Below are 24,009 nucleotides of genomic sequence, written 5' to 3'. Positions count from 1 at the left end.
AGACAAAAAGTCTCAGCATTTCATATATTGTCATTCATTTCTCTCCAGATTTAGTGTGGCAGTCTTACATAGTTTTTTCTCTCTCTTCTTGTTATACTCTTTTGTCTCCCAGTTTATTTTGTAAATTTGGTTGGACCAGTTTCTTTGTTGGACCAACTCTAGGGTAGACTTCCTGCCTCAGAAGGACTGGGTCTGACAGGTAGGAGAATCAGCCTGGGGATATGAAGAAGGGAAGAATGACCTTTGGCTGGAGAGACAGAACACTTCAAACATGGATTGTGAAGCTGAAGGAAGGAGTTGTTAAGTAGACCTTCAAAGCTGGAGCTGACAGTCTGAGATTCAGTGAGAAGTGGATTTTGAGATCCAAGAGCAAGAAAACTGGATGAGCATAACTGACTTTCATGTGAACCTGGAATACATTGTGCTCTATGAAAGTTTTTTTATTTTTGTTAGCTTTAATCATAGTATGTAGACTAGTTTTTAAGAAAGTAATAATACCCAATGTAAGATTTTATGTATTAAGTTTGTTTATGATAACTTTCTTTGTGTTTGTGTACCAGTGGTCTAGCACATATGTCGGGCTGAGTATTGTCACGTGGAGTTTTGGGACTGGTATATTGGTGAAATTTGGTGTACCCTTGTTTTTTTGTAGATTAAACTGTTGTTTCTTGTTAACAAGTGTTTTAAGTTATTTTCCACAACCCAAACCAAAAACAAGTCTATCACACCTCACAAAAGTCCTATTTTTTGCTTGGGTAAAATGACTCAATTTCAAAAGATTGAATCATCTGGAAAGGATATCTTTTAATTCAGGTCTGGTTCAAAATCTCAACAATCAAACCCCTGACAGGTTGAAATCTCAACACTGTCAAAATCACAGCATGATCAAAATCCTAATAGGTAATACTTCACACACAATCAAAATTCTGACAAAATTGAAGCCAGATATTATTATTGTTTTTATAGTGTATATTCTTGTTCCAATAAATAATCTGAAATGAAATTTTTACTAATAAATTTTTGAAGATCTCAGGGACTTTCTATTGACAGTTTTGTATAATTTACATGAAAAGAGCATAAAAATTTTAACTCAACAAATGTTTAATGGTTGGTTTAATAGCATGCTTTTTCTGCCAAACAAATAAAGTTTGTTTTACAATAACTATTTGTTATATAGTATTATGTATTGATGTTATGGCTGCATGCCATATTGTCCACTTTTGTCCTTCTGACAATTTTCCTTGTTCTTTGTTCTTTCCATCTTCTCATCTTCTAAAACTTTCTAATCTTTTTAACTCTTCTTTCTTGAGGGCCATTTCCTAGAATTCACCAACATAATATGAGGTTACCTGAGGGTATATGAGGTGAAGAAAAGTCACTTTTGAACTACTGCGTGAAGAGAGAAGACAATAACAGGAGAGTGTTACAATGTCTGGTGCCTGAGTTGATGGGTGAAGGCAGAATTTTGAGTGGGAACTTTGAACTCCAGGCTGAAGTTAGTACGTTAGAGTTGGCATTTCAGTTCGATAAGTTTGAATGTGTGACTGGCTATTGGAATCAAACATGAAAACCCTCAAGAATCAAGGAAAAGGAAGACAGAAGTGAGAATTTTGTGTTTAAGAAGACCCTCCTGGTAACCGAACAATGTTTGCACTACCCAGATACTCTTTCTTATCCTATCCACCATATTTGCTACTTCTTGCCCTCAAAAACAGTCTTTTGATTTATATATTTTACCAATATTCAGTCTTTACTCAATTATTGTCTGTCAATATGGGCTATGGCTGTCTCTTCCCATTTATAAAAAATATTAAAAGAATTAGATAAAATATTTCTTATTCTAAATAAACTCTCTAACCCTCCTTTTGCCCCTAATGTTAATGTTGCTAGATCCAGATTTGGAATTCCCAATTTTACAGAATGTATCAAATATTTTGATCATTTACGTTTATGCAAATACTTCCATGTTTTTATTCATTCTGATTGGCTGTGCCTAAGAGTTCCACTACAAGTTACTCGTAACCAAACTTGTTTTTTTACCCAATCTTTTAGGGTTTCTTTCTTTCAGATCATTTTTCTATTGGTCTGTTCATATATGGACTGCATGGAACAATCTCTACATGAAGATTTTCTACATTTTAAACACATTGTAAGCAGTTATTTTATAATACATAATCTTTTATTTCTATTTATATTTCTTATCGTGTATATTGATTTATATCATTTGTTATTTCTATTTTAATCTTTTGTTCAGGTATTATTTTTGGGGATGATATCAAAGGAAATGTCTTGTGACATTTCCTTTTGTATATGCAAAAAAATAAATAAATAAATTTATCAGTGTTTGTTTTAAGGTGAGTCGACTGTAGTACTTAGAGTAATGTGATGTTCTAATGTATAGAATATATCATATACTTAGAATGTTATATTAATAGATAATACTCTATGCAATTGCTTTTTTTTATTTGTGAAATATGCATTTCTACATCAACCACATTTAAATTTAAATTTTTCTTAGAACAAACTGTAAAACTTTAAAAGTTTACTGATTAGCCATTATGTTTATAATACGTTTTGAGTTTCAATTCATTTATATTTAAGAAAATAAATTATGTCCATGCTATGACACAGTAAAAATTGACAAGTTTCATTACTGACTTGTTACACCTATAAATAAAACGGAACAAAAAATATCCAAGACAATATCAAATTTGTGACAATTATGAAATTTAAAAAAAATTTATAATTCAAAATTATTTTATTTCAATAGAAAATCAAATAAGATAACATTAATTAACAAAAGTTTTTTGACAATGCATTGATACTGCTCATAACACAAACAGACATTTGTTTGCTCAAATTTGATCACCATTGATATTATACATGTCAAATTTTCATTAAATGAGATTCTGGTGGATTTTTGATTATGTATGGATTTAGATCAGATCCCCTTTATTTCTGGTCTTATGTTCATGGAAAAAATGCTTTATCTAAAGACTAATAAGACATCACAAAAATAAACATGTCAATAAGTTCAGCCAAGCTGAAGTCGAGACCAATAATATATCACTAAGGTAGCAGAAGAAAATGAATAAATACTAAAAAGGATTGGTAGGACATTGCAATACAATTGTTGTTTACAATAACTTTTAATATAAAAATATTTTAAAACTTCTGGAAAATAGTTATAAATATTTCACTTTTATTTTATTGATAATATATACTGTAGTTTACATACCCTTCAATTATATCTTGGCAACAGTTTGTCATCATTTTATGTATTTGATCCATTGTTGGTTGTAATACTAACTCTGTACCAACTAAAAATGCTTCTATTTCAAATAATGGTTCTTCTTTTTTGATCATTTCTTTATAATATTCTAAATTATTTACTACAAGCTGAAATAATTGAAAGAGAAATATATTAAGTATTTACATACTTAACAAAACAACATTATGTATTCATTTAAATATAATATTATATTTTCATCAGTTGTGGACATTTTTTATTGTTCTTTATTTTAAAATTATATATTCAGTCTATTTTCAACTTATATAAAATAAGTGATACTAATTACACAAATTATAAATGTACAAAGCAACATTATTCTATTATATTAATTTATTAAAGAATTATATATACAAACACTCAAAAATTATCAGTCATTTTAAAGACTAACATATTAACAATAAAAATATCTGTCATTTCTGTACCATGTTATATTTGAAAATATATAAACAAACATTCTTTTTTGGGAATAAAAACTTTATTTTATGGAAGGATTTTGAATGTGTTTGTATCTATTAAAGTTTGAAGTAAAATTTACAAAATTCTTAACATTACCAAACCAAATCATCTCAATGCAATTGTAGCTTTTAAGTGATAACAAAAGCATTAGATTTGCATAAAAATCAGTATCCAATATATTATAATATAAAAGTTTCATATATCTGCAAATCATGGATCTACTTGTACTAATAATTTTTACAAGTAAATCCATTAGGGTTGGATTTGTGAATATGTCATTACTAAAATAACTATATTGTCATTAAACAGTACAACTGTTTAATAACTGAACTGTTCTTGTATTTACCATAATTTTTCTGCATTTAATGTTTTAGTATAATGTCATAAATATAATTTGTAAGTGTAGTTATAAATTCAATTGTAAAATTAAAAAACAATCATAATTTTTTAATAATACCATTAAGGGTGTCAATGAACATTAATTCTTTTTACATCTATGTCCTTAATGTTTTACTTTTTTTGTTTTTATATTGTCTACTTGGACCTTGTTTATAAATAGGACTGGTGTAGTTTCTGATTAGCAAAAAGAGGAAATCTTAGTCAAAATGTAAAACAAAATATCTTTACTTTCACACAAAAAATAAAGATACTTTGTTTTTATATTGTCCAAGTAGACAATATACAAAAAGCAAAAAAGTATCAATGAATAATTTGATGAGTTTAAAACCTTAACTTCCAATGGTGATAGATATACAAATTGTCCATTTTTTCATTTGTTAAAGCAGGATTGTTTGATTTACACTTTGGAAGAAATCATTTTATCATTTTATGACATACACTAAAGCAGTGATTCCCAAACTTTTTCGATCCACCGCCCCCTTTGTTCCATAAAGTTATACCCAACGCCCCTAACCCATTTTCTCTTGTGTGAGAAAGGATTGGAAATATTCTTAGGAAAACTTTTCTATGAATCTCACACTTTGTGCCCTTACCGTACATTGTTCTCAACATCTGGAAACCATTAAATGCAATGTTTCCTTTATCCGTTTAACAGGGGAAAGGGAATGGCTGTCAGTGACCCCAACTTTTGCCTTTGGTCACCATTCAGTACCCTGCCTCCAGTGCCCCCTAGATTTACTCACTGCCCACAAGGGGGTGTTATCACCCACTTTGAAAAATGCTGCACTAAAGGTTATAAGAAAAACTGATTTTGCATCAGAAAATGCAGTTAAATATACAGTTAATTTTAAAAAAATTACTTAAAAAGTGAACAATAGATGGTACTGAGATCAGTGTATATACATATAATTACTGTTATATATACAGGGTGGGCCAGCGAAAACGAAACGGCAGAGTGTTCGTGTTCGTCCAAGCAAAGCGCTCGGACAGGTCGATTTTACTCTCAAGGGGACATCTTTTGCAATAAAGTTTTTGCGATTCTGAATATTAACTAAACAATCATTTTTTTCGAAATAAATGCTTTTTTAGTTAATACAAAATAAATGAGTTTTTAAAATTTTTTGTCGTCTGTTGTATTCAAAATCGCAAAAACTTTATTGCAAAAGATGTCCCCTCGAGAGTAAAATCGACCTGTCCAAGCGCTTTGCTTCGACGAACACGAACACTCTGCCGTTTCGTTTTCGCTGGCCCACCCTGTATATTAAAGTTATTGTTATATATATATATAACAGTAATTATTATTACTATTATTATTAGATATGATTAATTTTAATTTAATAACTATTTACTAAGTTAAAAAATTTTTAATTTAATATTTACAATAATTAATTCTGTAAATTTTAATCAATAAGATAAGAATTATGAAATCACAAAATTATTTTCTACCTGAATAAGAGCTTGGTATACTTTATCTTCAATATATTCATAATAGTCATATAGTCGTGATGCTTTATGAGAGTTAGTTTGACAAACTAAGCCTTCTACGTTTGTCATCAAAGATGGAAGAGCACGATACTGTCTTACTGCAGTTTCTAATAATTCTGTTTTTCTTCTTTCAATAAATTTAAAATAATCCTAAATTCATAAATTCAAAATTAAATTAATCAAAATTTTATTTATAATATAATAAACAAACTTTATTATATTATAAATATTGTTTTGATTAGTTTAATTTTCTGTAAAGAAAAAAACAACATTTAATAATATTTAATTGTTAGAATAAGCAATTTCATACACACTTCATTATCCAAATAGTCATATGATCAATAATTATAGTATCTGCCTATTGATTATTATGCAAACAATTAAAACACATGTTGGTTTTTACTTATTTTGATTAATTTTTTTGTACATAAAAAAAATCCTGTGAAAATATACTGTACACTGTAAATTTGACTGCTTTCTTTCAGAGATCTTCTTTTGTTCTCATTTTCTTTGTTGTCCTGTTTTATCCTCTGGCAGTCATACTAATTGGTTAATTAAAATTGTATGTGTGTTACCACAGTCAAGTTGTTTTTTGTTTATTAATAACCAATAACGATCAAAAAGAAACAATACATAATAACACTATATTTGGCCTTTTTAGATTAATTATGAAAGTTAAATTGTTAACCAAATAGAAATATTAATAACTAATTTATAATAATGATAATTCTATTATGAGTGAAACTGTTAATTAAGATTTTAAAGGTGTATATATGATTTTTAAATTGTAAAGCTGCTAACTTTAGGAGCTGCTAAACTTTTGCAAGATGTCTTTTCGTATTCCAATAAATGAGTTTTAATTGTAAATGAAGGTCTTGCCTTGGTGCCCATTCCACACCGCATACACCATTCATTTCCTCTTACCATCTGAATGACTATTCTCTTCTGCTAAAGGAAAGTGTCAACTGCATGCTATATGTGATATTAGATCCATGATTAAACCTCAAAGAGTCCACACATGAATATGTTTTTTTAAATGTATCTATGGTAGATGTGTAAAAATATTTTTAAAAGATATTCACATAGACATGTTAAAATAATTTTAGATATATTCACATAGAAATGTTAATTTACCTGTTCAAAAGAATACATATTTGTTTAAATTTTGTATGGTAAATATAAGTTATGTTAAAAATTTGGAGTGGAATTGAAATACACTCTAAGAATACATAAAAGTCCCATCTTTGCATGTGACTTCACATGAAGATTATCAGCAAGTTGGCCAGAAAAAAAATTATTCAAAACAACTGAAATGCAGCATTAGTTATTTTAGAAACTGATATGCCAGCCAGATGTGAGAAAGTCTCCCTTGTTTAAATTGGCATGCTACTCAATGTGTGAAAATACAGTATAATAATTCTTGTTTTATTGTATGTCCATGAGCATACTGCTTTTATTACTTGTTATATATCTATATATTTCTTCAAGATAAAGTTTTTAGTTTATCATACTGTAAAATCAAGATTTATGATTATTAGAAATAAATGAAAAGAATAAAGATTAAAAAGTCCAGGATAAAATATTTTTTAGTCTTTAATATTTAAAATATATTTAAAATATTGAAGATTAAATACAAAAAACAAACATTTTTGAAGTCTTCTGAACATCACTGATAATCACCAGAATCACAAGGAGGCACCTTTTCTTTACAAACTCATCAACAACTTTTAAACAATTTGCCTACATTTATGCAAATTGTTTAAAAGTTCTTGTACATTTTTTAAATGAAAAAATTATTTGATAAAAATAGTTTACGTTTGTTTTCAAGTAATAGTAAAAAGCATGTTTTAATTTGCATTAATAGATAGTACTGAAAACAAAACAAAATAACTTGTTATAAAATATTAATAAAGTTAACTGTTTACCTTGCATAATGGTAAACTATCGCCTTTAGAAGGTTGAGTATCAAAAAACTTTATTGTTGAAATTTTTTGAATACAAATTTCCAAATCATTATTAGTCTTCTGAATCTGATTTAATAATGACTGCAGTTTTGAAATTTCCTATAAAATATGGATATATTATTCATATGCTTTCACATTCACAGTTCATTTAATAATTTATTTAAAGATTTAAACAGAGTAGAGAAATATCAATGTTTAATTATAAAATTGACAGACTAAATATATATTTCATATGTCAATAATCCAGGAATACCAAGCAAATGAAAACATTTTCTCAAAATAATCTGATTTTACTATATCAAAAAAAAAAAAAAAAATCAGTTTAATCATCAAAGAGAAAATCAGAATATTTTTAAACTTCCTTACGTTCCATTATTTTTTCCATTTTTCTGTTTTCTATTTTTTTTCTCCTAATAATATATTTTTATCTATATGATCTCCATTAACATTTGATCTCCATTTTACAAAACTAATTTCCTTGAAGTATTTTGATCTCCATTAACAGGTTGTTCAACAACCTGTTAATGGAGATCAAAATACTTCAAGGAAATTAGTTTTGTAAAATGATGCAATAAATTTGTATATATTTTAAAATTATATATAGGCCTACATAATAATATATTAGATACACTGTATAATCTAATACCGTATTTTACAGACTATAAGACGCACCTTAATTTTTAAGCAATTTTTAAAAAAAATACCTATAAGACGCTACAAACTATAAGACACACCTGAATTTTGGAGATAATTTTTCGAAGAAAAAAGTGTGTCTTATAGTCCGTAAAATACGGTATATATTACATAATGTATGCATATTTTTGTTATTTATGTATAAAAAAATATATGTATATATATAAAAATTAAAATATTTGCTACAATTTCCTACAAATAATCCATGGGTTATCAGTCTGTTAAATTCAATTTGAAAGGGGCTGTAGGTTATCTGTCAATTTTAAACTGCAATTAAAACCTCATCCAACAGTTTTCCAATTATCTAAACTTAACAAGTGAAGCGTGCAATGCCATAAGGTTGTAAATGCCATTTTTCTCAAAATTCGTTTTATTGTAGAAATGAATTTTAAATGCAATGTTTTTTCCTACAAAAAAATATTGTGGCGATTGTGGCGCTCTAAGTGGCTATATTTTGAAGATGACGTTATGTGCAAGCCATAACGTTTTAAGCGCCAAAGCGCAAGCCACGTGACTTTTGGCGCGTAAAATGTTACGGTTTACTTTTACATCATTTTGTTATTCCAATTTGTAACGCAGTGAGTTTTTTACGAGTGAAATGAATTCCTTAAAGTATGAAATACCTAAAAGAAGAAAGAAATGTGCAGAAAAATGGAAGAAGAACATTCGAAAGAAACAAAAAAATAGTGGCTTAGAGTACATTTCTCCCATATCACAGAAAGTTAATCCGAGAAAGGATCCACCAACAGGGGTAAGTAAAAGACTTAATACTTCAAAAATATAGACGTAGATTTGAGATTTGCAAGATATGGATAGTTATTGTGTCTATGCATGGGTGAACAACTTGTATATGACTGTTTCCAACAAGTTTGTCAAACTTTTTGTTTACGTTACAGGTGACATGCAAGTGTTCCTTCGCTTGCAAAAACGTAACGTTGGCTTACCGTCAGGAACTCTTCCAACAATTTTATGAACTGGCTGACTACAATAAGCAACAGAGTTATCTTCAAAGACTTGTTCATCCCCAGATGATAAAAAGGAGACGATATGGGAAGTACCACCATCCTTCTGGAAGTAGAAGGCAACACTCTTTCAGTTATCATTTGCTTCTTCCCGGTGGAAGTGAAATAAGAGTTTGTCTTAAGACTTTGTGTAATACATTCGGGGTTACTGCAAGAAGAATTCAGTTGATTAGAGAAAAGATTTTGGAAGGAAAAATGGATGCTACTGATCAAAGAGGAGGCCAGCGAAAATGTACTGAAAAGCAGTTGTGGACGGAAAAAATAATTGAGCACATTAAGAGTTTTCCAAGTGAAGAAAGTCATTATGCTCGAGCCAAAAGTACAGATAAAATGTACTTATCACCTGATCTCAATGTTAGCAGAATGTATAGAGCCTTCCTTGAGAAATATTGTCAACAGTATGCTGGGAGCAAAGCCCCAGTTACTCGACAATGGTACAATGAAATTTTCCTGACCAAATTCAATCTGTCTTTTCAAAGACCTCGCATGGACACTTGCTCAACTTGTGACCGCCTTGATGTACGAATAAAAGCTGGTGATGCATCAGCAAAAACAGAACTGGAATTACATCATTACAGAGCTGAAGTAACCACAAAAGACATGTCTGATGACACAAAAAATGCTAAAACCTCAGATTCGTATGTTATATCTTTTGACTTGCAGCAGCAAATGTATATACCACAATTAACACACACTGAAATGTATTATGCTCAACAATTGGCATGCTACAACCTTGGAATTCACGATTCAATTAAAGAGAAAGGATGCATGTGTTTGTGGAGTGAGAATTTTGGAGGAAGAGGGTCTTTGGAAATATCATCCTGTATATACCATTATATTACTACTGAGGCTGCTATTGGTGACCGAAAGAAGCTGACTTTGTGGACAGACAATGGTGTTGGTCAAAACAAAAATCAATACGTGATAGCCATGTATCTGGTGTTATTGGCCAATAATGTATTTTCAGAAATAACACATAAATACCCTGTAAAGGGTCACACATTTCTCAGCTGTGATCGAGACTTTGCTCTAATTGAAAAACGGAGGAAAAAATGCAAAGCCTACACACTAAAGGATCTTGTGGACATCATTAAAAGTGCAGGGACCAAAAACCCTTTTACCTGCATCGTATTTGAGAAATTTCATGACTTTAAATCGATTGCCCACGCATTTTTGAATACAAAAGACCTGGGAATCTCAACAGCATCCCAAATTAGACTCTCATCAAATAACTTTGGTAAAGTTATGATTGCTAAAGATGGAGGTAAAGCAGCAAGATGGTGCACTGGGCTTAATGTGCTGAAAGATGGAGTTAGCATTGATGATTTCAAAAATCTTCCACTTCCTCTTGCTCGCTCCCATTTTGGGATTCCTCAAAAGAAGAAACCTGACATTGGTAAAATGATACCATTTTTAAATCCAATAGCACAAACCTATTTCAAGGAGATGCTAGCAGAACCGGATAACTAAATGCCAGTTTATTAATAGTTAACCTGTCACTTTATTATTTGATATTTCAAAATGATATTTGGACTTCCATTAATCTTTCAAATTTGAAGTTTTTAAATACGTTTTAACTTTTATTACACTAAATTAATACCTTATTGATAAAGATTACAGCCCAGTTCAAGTCATTAATAGATTATTATGTTAAAATTGATATTGAATTTGTAAATTGTGTTTAATAATTTAAATGTAAGTTTTTGGTATTCAAAACTGTTTTTCAGCTGTAGAAACATTAATTTTATGACTGCAATCGTTTTTGGCATTTACAACTTTATGCACTTGCACAATTTTGGCATTTACAACGTTATGGCTCTAACCCTGTTTTTAAACTTTTTTTGTTTTCTTACTATTATTCGTAGGTGTTTGAAATTAAACCCAATGTTTTATTCCAAACTATAAATTGTTAAAATAATTTTTCTAGCATTTGATTAAAGTTTGTTCATTAGAAAAAGTGTTTTTTCTCTCTCCTGAAAAATTTGTTTTTTGGCATTTACAACCTTATGGCATTGCACGCTTCAAGTGTCTTCAAAATCATGAAGTATCTTTTATGCACCACATGTATTTGTCTGTTGCACCACAATTTTTCCAAAAACTACCAAAGTCATGTATACATATGCCTCACCTTATCTTTAGTTGTCTTCCATTTTTTATACATCAATCCAAGTTTTAATTACCACATTTACTCAAATCTAAATGCACCTTAATTTCCACATGTTTACCCACAAATTTTTTTAAATAAACAACTCAAGACAAAATTTATGATAAAAAACTGATTCTGTTAATATAATTTGTTCAGTATTTATTGCAAGTAAAAGGTATGTTATATATATATATATAACATACTTTTTACTTATATATATAAGTCATCAGTGGCAATATATATATCAGTGATGGATGGCATGCCACTGATATATATATATATATATCAGTGGCATGCCATCCATGAAAGCTGTGGAAGTGCAGCTTCCTTTGTATTTTCTAAAATATAAATACATATTGTGCAATTATTTTCATATTTTAACATAATTTGAATTACTTAAAATTAATATTTTATTATAACTGCATTATGTATCTTATTACAAATTTCTATACATGTGAAAAACAATGATAAGATTGCTATTGTATATTCAAATATAAATGTATATGCATATTCCCAATGGAAGTGCTGCATTGTCAAATATGGGATAGCTTCCATGGCAAAAATATCTGAATTGTGTAAAGCAACCAGATTATGTGCATTCGTGCAAGAACTTTACAGTGCACCAACCTCATGCAGTTTAGCTCATGGATGCTACCTAGCTAGAAAATCTTACATAGTTACAAAAATAGTTACATTTCTTGCCATAGATGGCACAAAATGTAACTATTTTAGTACTAAAATTTTTATTACACCTAAAAAAATCCCACTTCTTACTAAACATTTCTGTGAAAACCGCATGATTTTACTGTAAATAGTTTGTGAGTTATTAATTTTTTAAAATTTCTGTGACTTTTAAATCACCCTGTATATCACTATCTTCCATGGTATCAAAATCAGAAACTTCTTCACTTGCCATGTTAGGCTCTTCTGATTCAACACTAATATTGTTTTAGTCTCATCCCTGAGTATTAGTTTTAGTTTGTTAACTGAAACTATTACAACCAACACTAAATTCAACGTTTACATCTACCCACATGCAATTATACTCAGCACCTTTTAAAGCATTGAAAATGCAACGTTTCTTTGAAAGTTTGCTGCACAACTTTTTTTGGATTTTAATCTAAATAGATATGATGCTACTGTATTACACTAATAAGACAGAAGCTAAGCTGACTCCTTAAAAATTTTCTACTACTAATATTGGTCTAATAAAATAATTAAAACAACAGAATAGAATTAAAAATAAGACTCATAACAGTAAAGATTGCTATGACATATTACATTGAATCTCAGACACTTTTGAATGTGCATCCTATTTTCAGAGATACTAATATCTGAAAAAATATGCCTCATCTTCTTCTTCTTAATGCACCATCTCCTGTCGAAGGTAGGCAATCCATATAGCTAACGTTGTCCTCAATGTAGCAGCTCAGAATATCTTTATAGATGTTCTCCCGAACCACCTTGTGATGTCTTTCAACCAATGATTCTTTGGCCTCCCAACAGACCTTTTTCCTTGTATTTTTCCCTCTAATATTAGTCTAAGTATTCGATATTTCTCTCCTCTCATTATATGACCAATGTATTGTATTTTCCTGATATTGATGGTCAGCAGGAGTTCTTTTTGTTTTTTCATGTGGTTCAGGACTTCAACATTTTCTCATACATTCATGTAAATATGGTAACATCATTAGACACTCCTACTTAAACTTGGTCTTGAAAGCTGAAAAATTTCTGATAATTTCTCATTTCTATTTAATGACTTTTGAACTATTAAGAAAGAAATTGTCAATTTTGGTGTATGTGCTTTATAATGAATAAGAACTAAGCAATTAACTCTTACATCTCTATTGCTATACTGAATACTGTAGTATCTACACACAACCTGCTTAGTAAAGTCAACAACAATGACATTAATAACAATTATTTTATTAACTGCTTATTTACTCCATGTGGGTATGGTACTCATTCCCACCAAAAGCCACACAACCACCCCATTCATCTCAACCCATGTAACTCTTCAAACATCTAATATACTACAGATATTATCCATGTTAAAATCTTTTCCTGATTAATTTTTTCAAATGTATTTTAGCATTTATTATTATATTATATATTTAATAATAATAAAAAATGAACTTTTTAAAATTATTTTGAAACAACAGTTTGTCCAATTTGTTTCAAACAGCTATTTCAAAATAATTAAGACTCGTGATTCAATAATTATTATACTAGTAGGCCATAAACTGTTCTATAGAAGTTTTAATGACTTAACTAATTACTGTATATACTGTATGTTTAAAACAATATCCCTAATTTAACTATACATGTTTCATTTTGTTTACACAAAAAAGCATTATTTTTTTTTCAATTTGCTAATGAAATCAAAACTAAAGACAAATTAAAATAGTGATGACATTGCTGTTTTTGTTTTTAAAACTGTAGAAATTTGTTTTAAATTAACTAAAATAACACTTGTGTACTATTTATATTATTATTAAATAATATCTTCAAATTCAGTGAATTCAGGCACCATATTGTCACTAATAATAAATAAAACAGCTTTTCTTGAAAGCTAAAGTTTATTAGTACAAAGAAATATTCTTTGCTTGTCTTACACCAACATCAACTTTATCTGTAAATATTCAAAAAATTACAAACTTATTACAAATCAAACTATAATATCTAAATTATAAATCAACAAATACATATTAAAAAATAATATTTAAAATTAAAATAAAAGTAGTAAAATCTTTTCTAATTAATAATGGAAGTGTTGAAAGCAGTAGGTAATATGGGTAAGATATTAAACAGGTGTTTAATAACAGAAGAGTGTTAAAATTATTGTTTAAATTATTTAAATGAAGAAATAAACTATGCTTTTTGAGATTGACCATAGTTATTATTAAATAATTTTCAAATTATAACAACAGTAATAAAATAAATTTTTTTGTAACATTTTATAAACAGTAATTGGATAAAAAGAAAACATAGAATTTTAGCATCCTTTTGGATGGTCTAATAGTTACAATATACAGAAAATCCTTCTTAATATGAACTCCAATAGTTTTAAATCCTGTTAGTTCATAACTGTACTTTTGTCCCGGCCTGAGATATAGGAATTTACAAGTTAAAGAATTTGGATAGTTTGAAATAGGCTACTTCAAAATTCAAAGTGATAATTCTGTCCAAATTTTGCCATGCATATGTTAACTCATTTGTTTAGATCAAAGTACCTCCATACTATAAAAGAACAATAGACTAAGAACAACTTTAATGTGGGCAATATGTCTTCACTTTTACAGTAACACATTTTTGGGTATCACCTTACCCACAGAACCCTTTTTTTTCTCTTATTTCATAAAATACAGTTGGTTTTTGGGATTGCAAGATTGGGCTATGAGTAACAGATTGTGATATTTGTAGGGCTCTAGGCTACTAGATTTGGACAACTTACTACTTTTTTGGGTCACTTTAAAAATAATTTGGGCTACATTTCAAGAAATTCTGCTTCACTTTTTATAAAACTTATCTGGCAACCTGTGAGGTTCTCACCGACACATGCTGTTTACCTGCAGTTTATTTATATCATTTATATTATTAATTATTAATTAACAAAAAATAGCATTCTGTATAAGTAGTCATATTCCATTTGCTTAATAAATTATGGTTATGTGGCATTTAGCATATATAAAAATATGTAAATCTCAGATAATTCAAAATTTGATAATTTAGAAGTTGCGATTATTTCATCCCCTGAATTTTGAACTAACAAGGGTTTCTGTATAAGATATTTATCATATGAAGCAGTGGTGTAGCTAGGGGGGTGCAGTAGGTGTGGTCCGCACCAGGCCCCTGGAAATGATAGGCCCATGAGGGCCCCAAAATCATGAAAAAAAGACCTGAAAAAATTTTTTGGGGACCCACAAATCTGGTTCCGCACCAGGCCCAGAGAATCCTAGCTACGCCACTGATATGAAGGGATTCATCTTTGGTCAAACAAGTATAATTATTATTTTTGATATTTAATACAGTTTAAGGAGTTTGGTTTCAAAAATTCCGTTTTTTCTGTTTCACTTATTTTACAGTTACATTTACAATAAATTGATAATAGAAACAAAATTAAATATTGAGAGAAAAAATAGAATGTTTAAGGCAATAAGTTCTAAATTTCATACGATGAAGTGACATGTTTTCAACAGCAACTTCAGAAGCACAGAATATACAGTGGTGTGAATTATGTAATCTTTTACTATAATTTTTAAAATTTTTTGCAGGTATATTCCAATGTGGGTTATACATTGCTGCCAAAAATATACAAGAAATTACAATAATTTAAGTTAGTGAGTTCCAATAAAACAGAATTTTGAGTTTATAATATTTCTTATGAAATTATTTTGATAAAAATAGCATTCCAAAATAATTTCTTATTTTAATATTTAAATGGATATTTTAAAAAACTGATTTATTGCAAATCATCTCTTATTTTTATAATTACCTGTTCACACCTCTTTAAATAATCTGGAATACCAAGTGAAGTCCAGTTTAATCTTTTCACTCCATATATTATTGTTTTATTCAAACATTGAATTTCTGCATCTAATAATTTTACCTGCAAAAATAATTCACTTTTATTTTATTTTTCATTATAATTAAACTGTACATGTATCATGGATCTAGAATCATATGCAGCCAACTCTAAACTCTGCAGATATTCAATAATAGAATATTCAACACATTCTATTTAAGATCATAAGCAGATATATAAAATTGAAAACAGTTACATAAAATAGCAAACTTTTGGTGGACATCAAAGGTTAATTCAATTTTCAAATCCTGTTTTCTAAAAATTGCTTATGATCACATACAGTTCAATACCCACAATATACAAAAATTTGGAAAATGTGAGATCCTTTACCATATTTCTTAATTGATTTAATTAATAAGTTTTGTTTTAACTATGTTTATGACAAGGGATGGCCAACATATGGCCCACAGGCCAGATTCGGCCCGCGTAATGGGTTTATCCAGAGCACAATTAATTTTTTAAAATTAGCTACTTAACTTCCAATAATTGGTCGAATGGATTCGCGATACTTCTTCATGTTTTAAAAAAATTCCACTGTAGAGAATTACAACTTTTGAATTCGTCTGTTATAAATTTACACTATTTGAAGAACGAAAGACCCCACACTCGCTGAAACTCATCTGCCATTCCGCCATGTCACTCTGTTTATGCTGATGTGTGACGCACAGCGCCGCCTACCTGTCAACCTTTTTCTTTTCTTACTTTTTTGCTCATACATTTCTTCGCATTGTAAAATGACATTGTGCATGCATCAGGAACTTCTGTTATTTAACATGATTTAATCTTAATATTTCATCCAGCCCATGAAAAAATTTTTCTTTCCAATCTGGCCTGGGGACAAAAACTGTTGGCCACCCCTGTTTATGATCCTTAAATTATATGAACAGCCAGAATTTTTGTAAAGATGACTCCAGGTTACTCTTTCAAAAATCAATACACTTGGGAAAAAGGTGATGACTTAATCTTTATATATTTAAATCCATAACTGTAATTAAAGAAGACTCAAAATTAAATTATTTTTCTAAACCTAAAGATATAGAGCAGGAATGGCGAACATTTTTGAGTTTTGCGTGCCATATTGTAAGCATACTTAGCTTTAAAGATGTTAATGCGTGCCAAAGTCTTAGACTTTGAATAATGATATTTAAAGAAATTAAACAAATACGCTTTAATTCGAATAAATGTAAAAAATCTGATTGAAAAAAGGATGATCAGGTGATAAACAGAAAGGATGATTGAAAAGGACAGAAATCATATGATACATTACGTGCCAGATGATTTCTCTTATGTACCACTTTGGGCACGCGTGCCATAGGTTTGCCACCCCTGATATAGAGGGACAGAGAATCTGAGTTCTGCCTGGATTTAAGCATATCAACAGCAAAGGAGTAAAGTTTCAAATTTCTTGATATTAATGTTTAGTTGAATGAATGTGGTTAAATGTTTATATTTAATTATTTTGACACATTCAAAATGTAAACATTTGGAATAATAGATTCTAAGAGAGATTGACACTGGCCCTTGAAGTTATGATGAGTTAATAAAAATCCCAAAAAATGGTTCAGATGATTCAGAATGAGATTCATTCTTTTCTGATTCAGAATGTGATTCATCAAATTCTGAATCAGAAAAGACTTCTGTTGATGTTTGTTTTATAACTTTGATGAAGTTTTTCTCTATAAGAAAGTTTTCATGAACCAGCAAATGCTGGTTCATGAAAACTTCTTTCAAAACTAAACTTTTATTTTTTTCTTTCAAAACTAAACTCAATTTTTACAACTTTTCAAACTGTTCTCTCTCATTTAAACAGTAAATGATATTCTTAATAGCAGACCACTGGTCTTTTCATTTTGACTAGAAGTTTGAAATGTCAGCAAAATGTATGTTATTCAAAGAGTGGCTTTTTTCCAAGAATAGAATACATGTTTTACAAATTTCCCACTTCCATTTCTCTTCACATTCTTTAAACTGTATTTCTTTCTTTGAAAGGTGGTTATCAATACTTCCAACAAGCATATCATAAACCAGTGGTGCACAAACCATGGGTCGCAACCCCCAGAGGGATTGCTACCCACAGTTTGTGCACCACTGCTATAAATAAAACTATTGTTTCATAAAATTATGTGCTTTATTCACATCTCTAATAAGGCAGAAACATAAGTGCAAATCCCCTGAAAGAATTTCACTTTAACTACACTGATGATTAAAAAAACATCTACTGTCTATCCAGGAGTTACAACAAAATTTTAAACAAAATGGGGGGTTGGAAATGAAAATATTTAGTGCACCACTATCATAAACCAATCTGAATTTCACATAACTTTGCAATTGCTAGTTTAAATTTCATTAAACATGATATTAACAATATTTTGATTAATTAAGCATAAATTTTACATAAATAAATCATGCTGACTCATAAGCAGCAACAATAAAACGTCTTCCATATGACAAAAAAAACTTTTAAAATTTGCTTTTGCACTTCAGTGAGATCTCAGAAAAATGAAAAAAAAATCACAAAGTTTTCATAAAAATATAAAATTCTCATTAAAAGTTGTAATAACTGTAACAATTAAAATGATAAATTATACCAACAGAACTGTAATAATGTAGGCATCAAACTTTAATTCAGCATAAGTATATTTTAATTAACAAATGTTAGTTTGTGAATGAAAATATACATTAAAAGAAAAAATATAAAAACATAAGAAATATAAAATATATCTAAAATTATCTAAAACTAAAAGTTCAAAGCTTTTGAGTTTTAAACTGTAAAAATGCTATTCAATATAATAAATAGTACAATAACACCATAATATTCATTTAAAAAAGGAAAAAAATGGGTGTTTAGGATTTTTTCAATTTTATTAAAGTTATACATTTACAAAAAGTCTTCTTTAAAAAATGTAACAATTTTCTGAATATAATTAACTTTTGTGTAAAATATTCTAAGTTGTATAAAACATTTAAAAGTTTCTGTAAACACTTAGCAGATTTAATAGGCATAAATATGCAGGTTTCAGGATTGTATTTTATTATTGGTTATATAATTATTCTAAATTATTGTAATTTGATAATAAATAAATACATTACCTCAGCCTCATTCATCATTTCCAAAACAGATTTTAAAGTTTTTAACATTTTATTTAATCCATTTCGCTGACTAAAAAATTTTTCTTCCTAGAAAAATAATATAAAGTATACTAAAAGAAGTAAATATGAACAAACATATTTTTATATTTCATAAAAAAATGTGAAAATAAAGTTTTAAATTTCTTAAGACAAATAACAAAATATTAAATATAGTAGGTGCCACTTATTGTAATCAAGGATATTATTATAGGTTGTTTGATATTGTCAGAATCATGTCCTAAAACATATAAATTAAATATTATTACAAAGATTTTGCTTATTGTAATCAGAGATTCACTTACAATTATCACTGTGTTATTAATGATAATTTTGAATTTACTTAAGCGAATAATAATAGCCAACTGACAAAACAGTTATAAGCCATATTATTCTGATAAAAATGTTAGCACAATAGTCAGAATCACTTTAAAATAAATCATCCAATCAAATAAGCTGTTTACTCTTAATAGAATAAATATTTGTTTTAATCTTACACTCACTAGTGACTAGTGTATGCAGTGCTGCTGTTTAAATTTTGACTTCTGGCATTTGTTATTTCATTTATAGGCTATCTGTTTGCTATTGTTTGCTAAATTGTGATCATTACTGTTTAAAGAAAAATATACTGTGCCTTAATATAATATTGTCGCTGTTTATTCAATTTCTACGTATAGCATCCTTTTAATCCAAAAAATTTTTCTTGATAGACAATCTCACAGCTTTCCGGTCAGAAAACTAGGCTTTATTTCAAAAACTGATTTTTGAAACATTGAAAAATTGATTGAAAAACAATTTTTGAAATAAAGCAGTTTTCTGACCGGAAAGCTGTGAGATCATCTACCAAGAAAAATTTCTTGGATTAAAAGGACGCTATACATAGAAATATACTGTGCTTTTTAGCACAATGGAAAAAGCAACTAAACACAAAGATTTTCCTTTAAAGGTAGACTTGAAATTTTAGAATGTTATGATAAATTACCAAAAATGAGTCAATGGAACACTGCTGAACAGTTTCTAATTTCACATCCAGTTTTGTGTAAGTTTGAAAAACAGACTGAAATCCAGTTTGAAAAACAGACTGAATACTGAAATGTCAAGAAAAAATGTGAACATGATTTGCAAGAGAAATCAAACTGATAAAGAAAGTGAACTTAAGTTAGCTTTCAAGTTTTGGTTTAATAATATTCACAAAAAAAATGCACCTGTTAAGGGACTACATATGTCATAAAGCAAAAAAATTAGTTAAAAATACTTTAACTAAGATTTTATTGCAACTGATGGAGAAAACAAAAGAACATTGTGTACAGGCACATTTGTGATGAAAAAAAAAGTTCTGATTCTGCATCAGCTAAATTGATAAAGACAGAATGATCAAAAATTATTGCTAAATATTCACTGAAGAACATCTAGAATGCAGATAAAACAACACTTTATTTTTAAACAATGCCTAATCATACTTATATTTTTAAACATGCAAATGATAAAGAATAGACAAGAGTATACCACAGTTCTTTGCTGTGTTAATATGCAAGGCCAGAAACAGAGACTTCTATTAATTAGAAAAAGTAAAAATTCTATATATTTTAAGGATGTGAAATAGTTACCAGAAAATTACTGTTCAAATGCAAATGCCTGGATGGCAATTGACATTCTTAACAACTATAGCTAATAGTGAAATGGGATATAAACTTGAAATAAAATATTTTGTTAGTAGTATTTTGTTGCAAGTACAATCATGTTTCAGCAATGTGTCATTAACAAACATTAAAATAATATTCCTTCCTGTAAATACATCATCATTAATTCAGTCATGTGACCAACAAATCTAACTTACAAAACTTACTATACAGAGTGTAACAGGAAAAATGGGCACAATTTAAAGGGGTGATAGAACATGGCAAAAGTAACAATTGTCATAATGCAATGCATGGTAAAATGTGAATGCAGAAACGCAGTAGGTACTAAAAAGTGAAAAATGAAAGACAGTATAAAAAAAATAGTTATGAATGCAAAGAAGGAATTAAACATTGAAAAGGTTGTTGAAATTTAATTTTGTTTTAAAATTATTATTAGAGATTTTCACAAACTGAAACAGCATCACTTTTGTTTGCATTAAACCATTACTGAAAATTTAGAAATTAAAGATCCTGTTTCAGCATTCAAAATATTAATAATGCTTTTTTGTTTTTCATTCTTTTTAATGTATCTTTCTCTTCCTTTCATTTGGTATCTTTCTTTTGGTACCAGTCACAAATTAGCAAACAAAATCTGAAAGGAAATAGAGATGTATTGTAGTTGTTTCTATATAAAATTTCAAATTCATATTTCATTTTTAAGTATTTTATCCATTTTCTAAATGCTCTAATATTCCTTTCTATTGCATCTCCCATCTTATCCATCTTCCATCATGAAATCATCTTTTCAAATTTTTCTTTCTTTCTTTTTGTCCTCTCATGTCTTAAAACAGACATTAGAGCATTTGGAAAATGGATAAAACTTAAAAATAAGAACTTGAAATTTTATATAGGAACAACAGCAATATGTCCCTATTTTCTTTCAGATTTTGTTTATTGGTCTTAGGCTGATGTTTTAAAAATTGTTTTAAATTGTTAAAATCTCATAATAATAAATAATAACTACATACATCAATAGATAATAAATAAAATAAAATGACATATTGAAAAAATATTCAACACACAATATTTAACAAATCATATATTTATTATAGTTTTCAGTTTCTATAATATAACATTTATTGATATAATTTTCATAAAATTTATACCTCCAAAGCAACATCACGAACAATATCAGAAATTGAGAATCCTAAACGTTTCAAACCCTTAGCTTCATTTATAATTTCTCTCAAAGCATCAGGAAAATTAATTCTATAATTCATCTTCTGTAACATATGAACTGAAATAAATCAATTATTAATAAAATCATACATTTTTTTCAATAATAATATAATTCAAACAAAAAATAAATGTTAACGTTTGCACAAACTATATTTGAATAAAATTTTTTACTATAATTTTCATAACTATAATTTAATTTGTTAAACAACTTTATTAGTTGTAAAAATAGAGAAATAACAATTGTTTATGTGAGGTTTGCTGACAAGGAGAAAAGAGAAAAGTTGATTCAAACTCGATTCAAACTCAATTCAACTCAAATCAAGATGAATGAGAAATAAGAAATATGTGGGTAATGGCAGAAATACAAATGAAACCCATTTATTTGTAAATAAACTGGTAGCTTACAGTTTCATACAAAGACTATGGTCCACTCAAACTATGATCTAAAAAGCTCAATTTGATTTTGACAAAGTCCTTCAATCTGCCAATGGCCCTGGAACAATGTTATCATCAAGTCCGGCAATAATGGTTAGTCTAAGGATGGGTGACAATGCTTGCAGTTCAGCAAAGACAGATGCAACAGCACTTCAATTGATGATGACGATAGTAGGACACAAGCACAGAAAAAGGAATGCACAGTGTCACCTCACGAACTTGGAAAAGGGAAATCCACTGCCTGTGCTTGAAATTATGAGTTTTTAAAGAATTTTATTCCCAAATTTGCAAATACCTATGAATCTTATATATTGCAAAATATGATATACCTAAGTATCTTAATCTCAAACATTAAGTACAGTCATAAGAAATGAGTAATTATTTATTGTGGTATCAACACAATGCCAGACAGCAATTTTTAATCATATTTTTAATTTATTTAATTTAAAATATATGCTCTCCACATCCAATTAATAGTATCTTGTCCCTGTACACCATACTTTTCCTTTAACAATAGAGTCATACTGGTCATCTATCTAATACCTTTCAGGAGAAAATTTTTGAATTGAAATAACATGACTTCTGATTTGCTTCAGAAATTTGTTTATAGTTAATTGGGGTCTCCTGTCCCTAAGATTTTCATATCTGGTCTCATCTTTTAATCTATCTAACTCTATTCTTGAGATTAAGGAAAGACAGATGGACAGATAACAGTGGGAATTTAGAGGTCTACAATTTTTTCAAATTGTAGCAAAAAGCTTTTTGTCAAGAACTAAATTTAACTATGCAAATATGGAAATTAAAAATAATAAAATATTTAATCATTTTTTTAGTTCAACAAAAAAATGAATTTAACTTACTTTTAAAAAGAAAATTTAATGCATGTTATTACCTTTTATATTATCACCAGCACATTTTTGTTGTTGATTAGATTTATCAACTGAATGATCTAATACCAAGATGCTTTTTTGTACTAATTGTCGTACTAAAATAAATGATTTCTTTCGCCAAGATTGAAACAATTTTTCCTCATACTCTTTCATTTTTTTCCCTAATGTTAAATATTTATTTTGAGCCTGAAAATTATTAAAGAATATTTATTTTATTTTTAAAAAACATTTAAAAATTATTTAATTTTTATCCAAAATTATACTAAAATCTGAGTTTTTGAAATCAAATTTTAATGATGAAAACTTCATGAACTTTAATAATTCATATGTAAACCAGGGGCGAATTCTCTGGGCTTGCTTAGTATGCGCCGTATGCTTAAGAGAAAGTTTTGACTGTCAATATATTTTTTATATGAGAACAAATATGCCAATAATAATTTATTCTAACATGTAAACTCTTTTATCATTTGTATTTCCTTTTACATCGACAGCTAGCGGCTAGCCATTTTAAGTCAATGTGATGCTTGCAGGAACTCGATCCTTTGCTCAAATGGAGGTTTGCCGCAGCAAACAGATGCGCGTGCATGACATCATTCAAAGCATGTGACACAGCCAGAGTGTATCAAAAGCTTGCAGTACCCAGTCAGTATACATG

General features: G+C 28.7%; 1 protein-coding gene across 1 annotated transcript in view; it reads right to left on the bottom strand.

Annotated features, from left to right (window-relative positions):
- LOC136980854 (dynein axonemal heavy chain 10-like) overlaps positions 1–24,009 on the bottom strand; it is a gene marked incomplete at its 3' end in the record, with an annotated part of 87,061 nt that overhangs the window by 43,834 nt on the left and 19,218 nt on the right. Inside the window, exons 8-14 of the mRNA XM_067277059.1 lie at positions 23,357–23,540; positions 21,957–22,087; positions 19,136–19,222; positions 15,956–16,069; positions 7,558–7,695; positions 5,594–5,782; positions 3,239–3,399 (exon numbers count right to left, since the gene is read on the bottom strand). Of these exons, the coding sequence (XP_067133160.1) occupies positions 3,239–3,399; positions 5,594–5,782; positions 7,558–7,695; positions 15,956–16,069; positions 19,136–19,222; positions 21,957–22,087; positions 23,357–23,540 (1,004 nt within the window). The remainder of the gene's footprint in view (positions 1–3,238; positions 3,400–5,593; positions 5,783–7,557; positions 7,696–15,955; positions 16,070–19,135; positions 19,223–21,956; positions 22,088–23,356; positions 23,541–24,009) is intronic.

Source organism: Centruroides vittatus, unplaced genomic scaffold (genome assembly GCF_030686945.1).
Source record: "Centruroides vittatus isolate TY-2023 unplaced genomic scaffold, ASM3068694v2 contig_1161, whole genome shotgun sequence".
Lineage (NCBI taxonomy): Eukaryota > Metazoa > Arthropoda > Arachnida > Scorpiones > Buthidae > Centruroides > Centruroides vittatus.
This window is presented reverse-complemented; position numbering and strand designations above follow the sequence as displayed.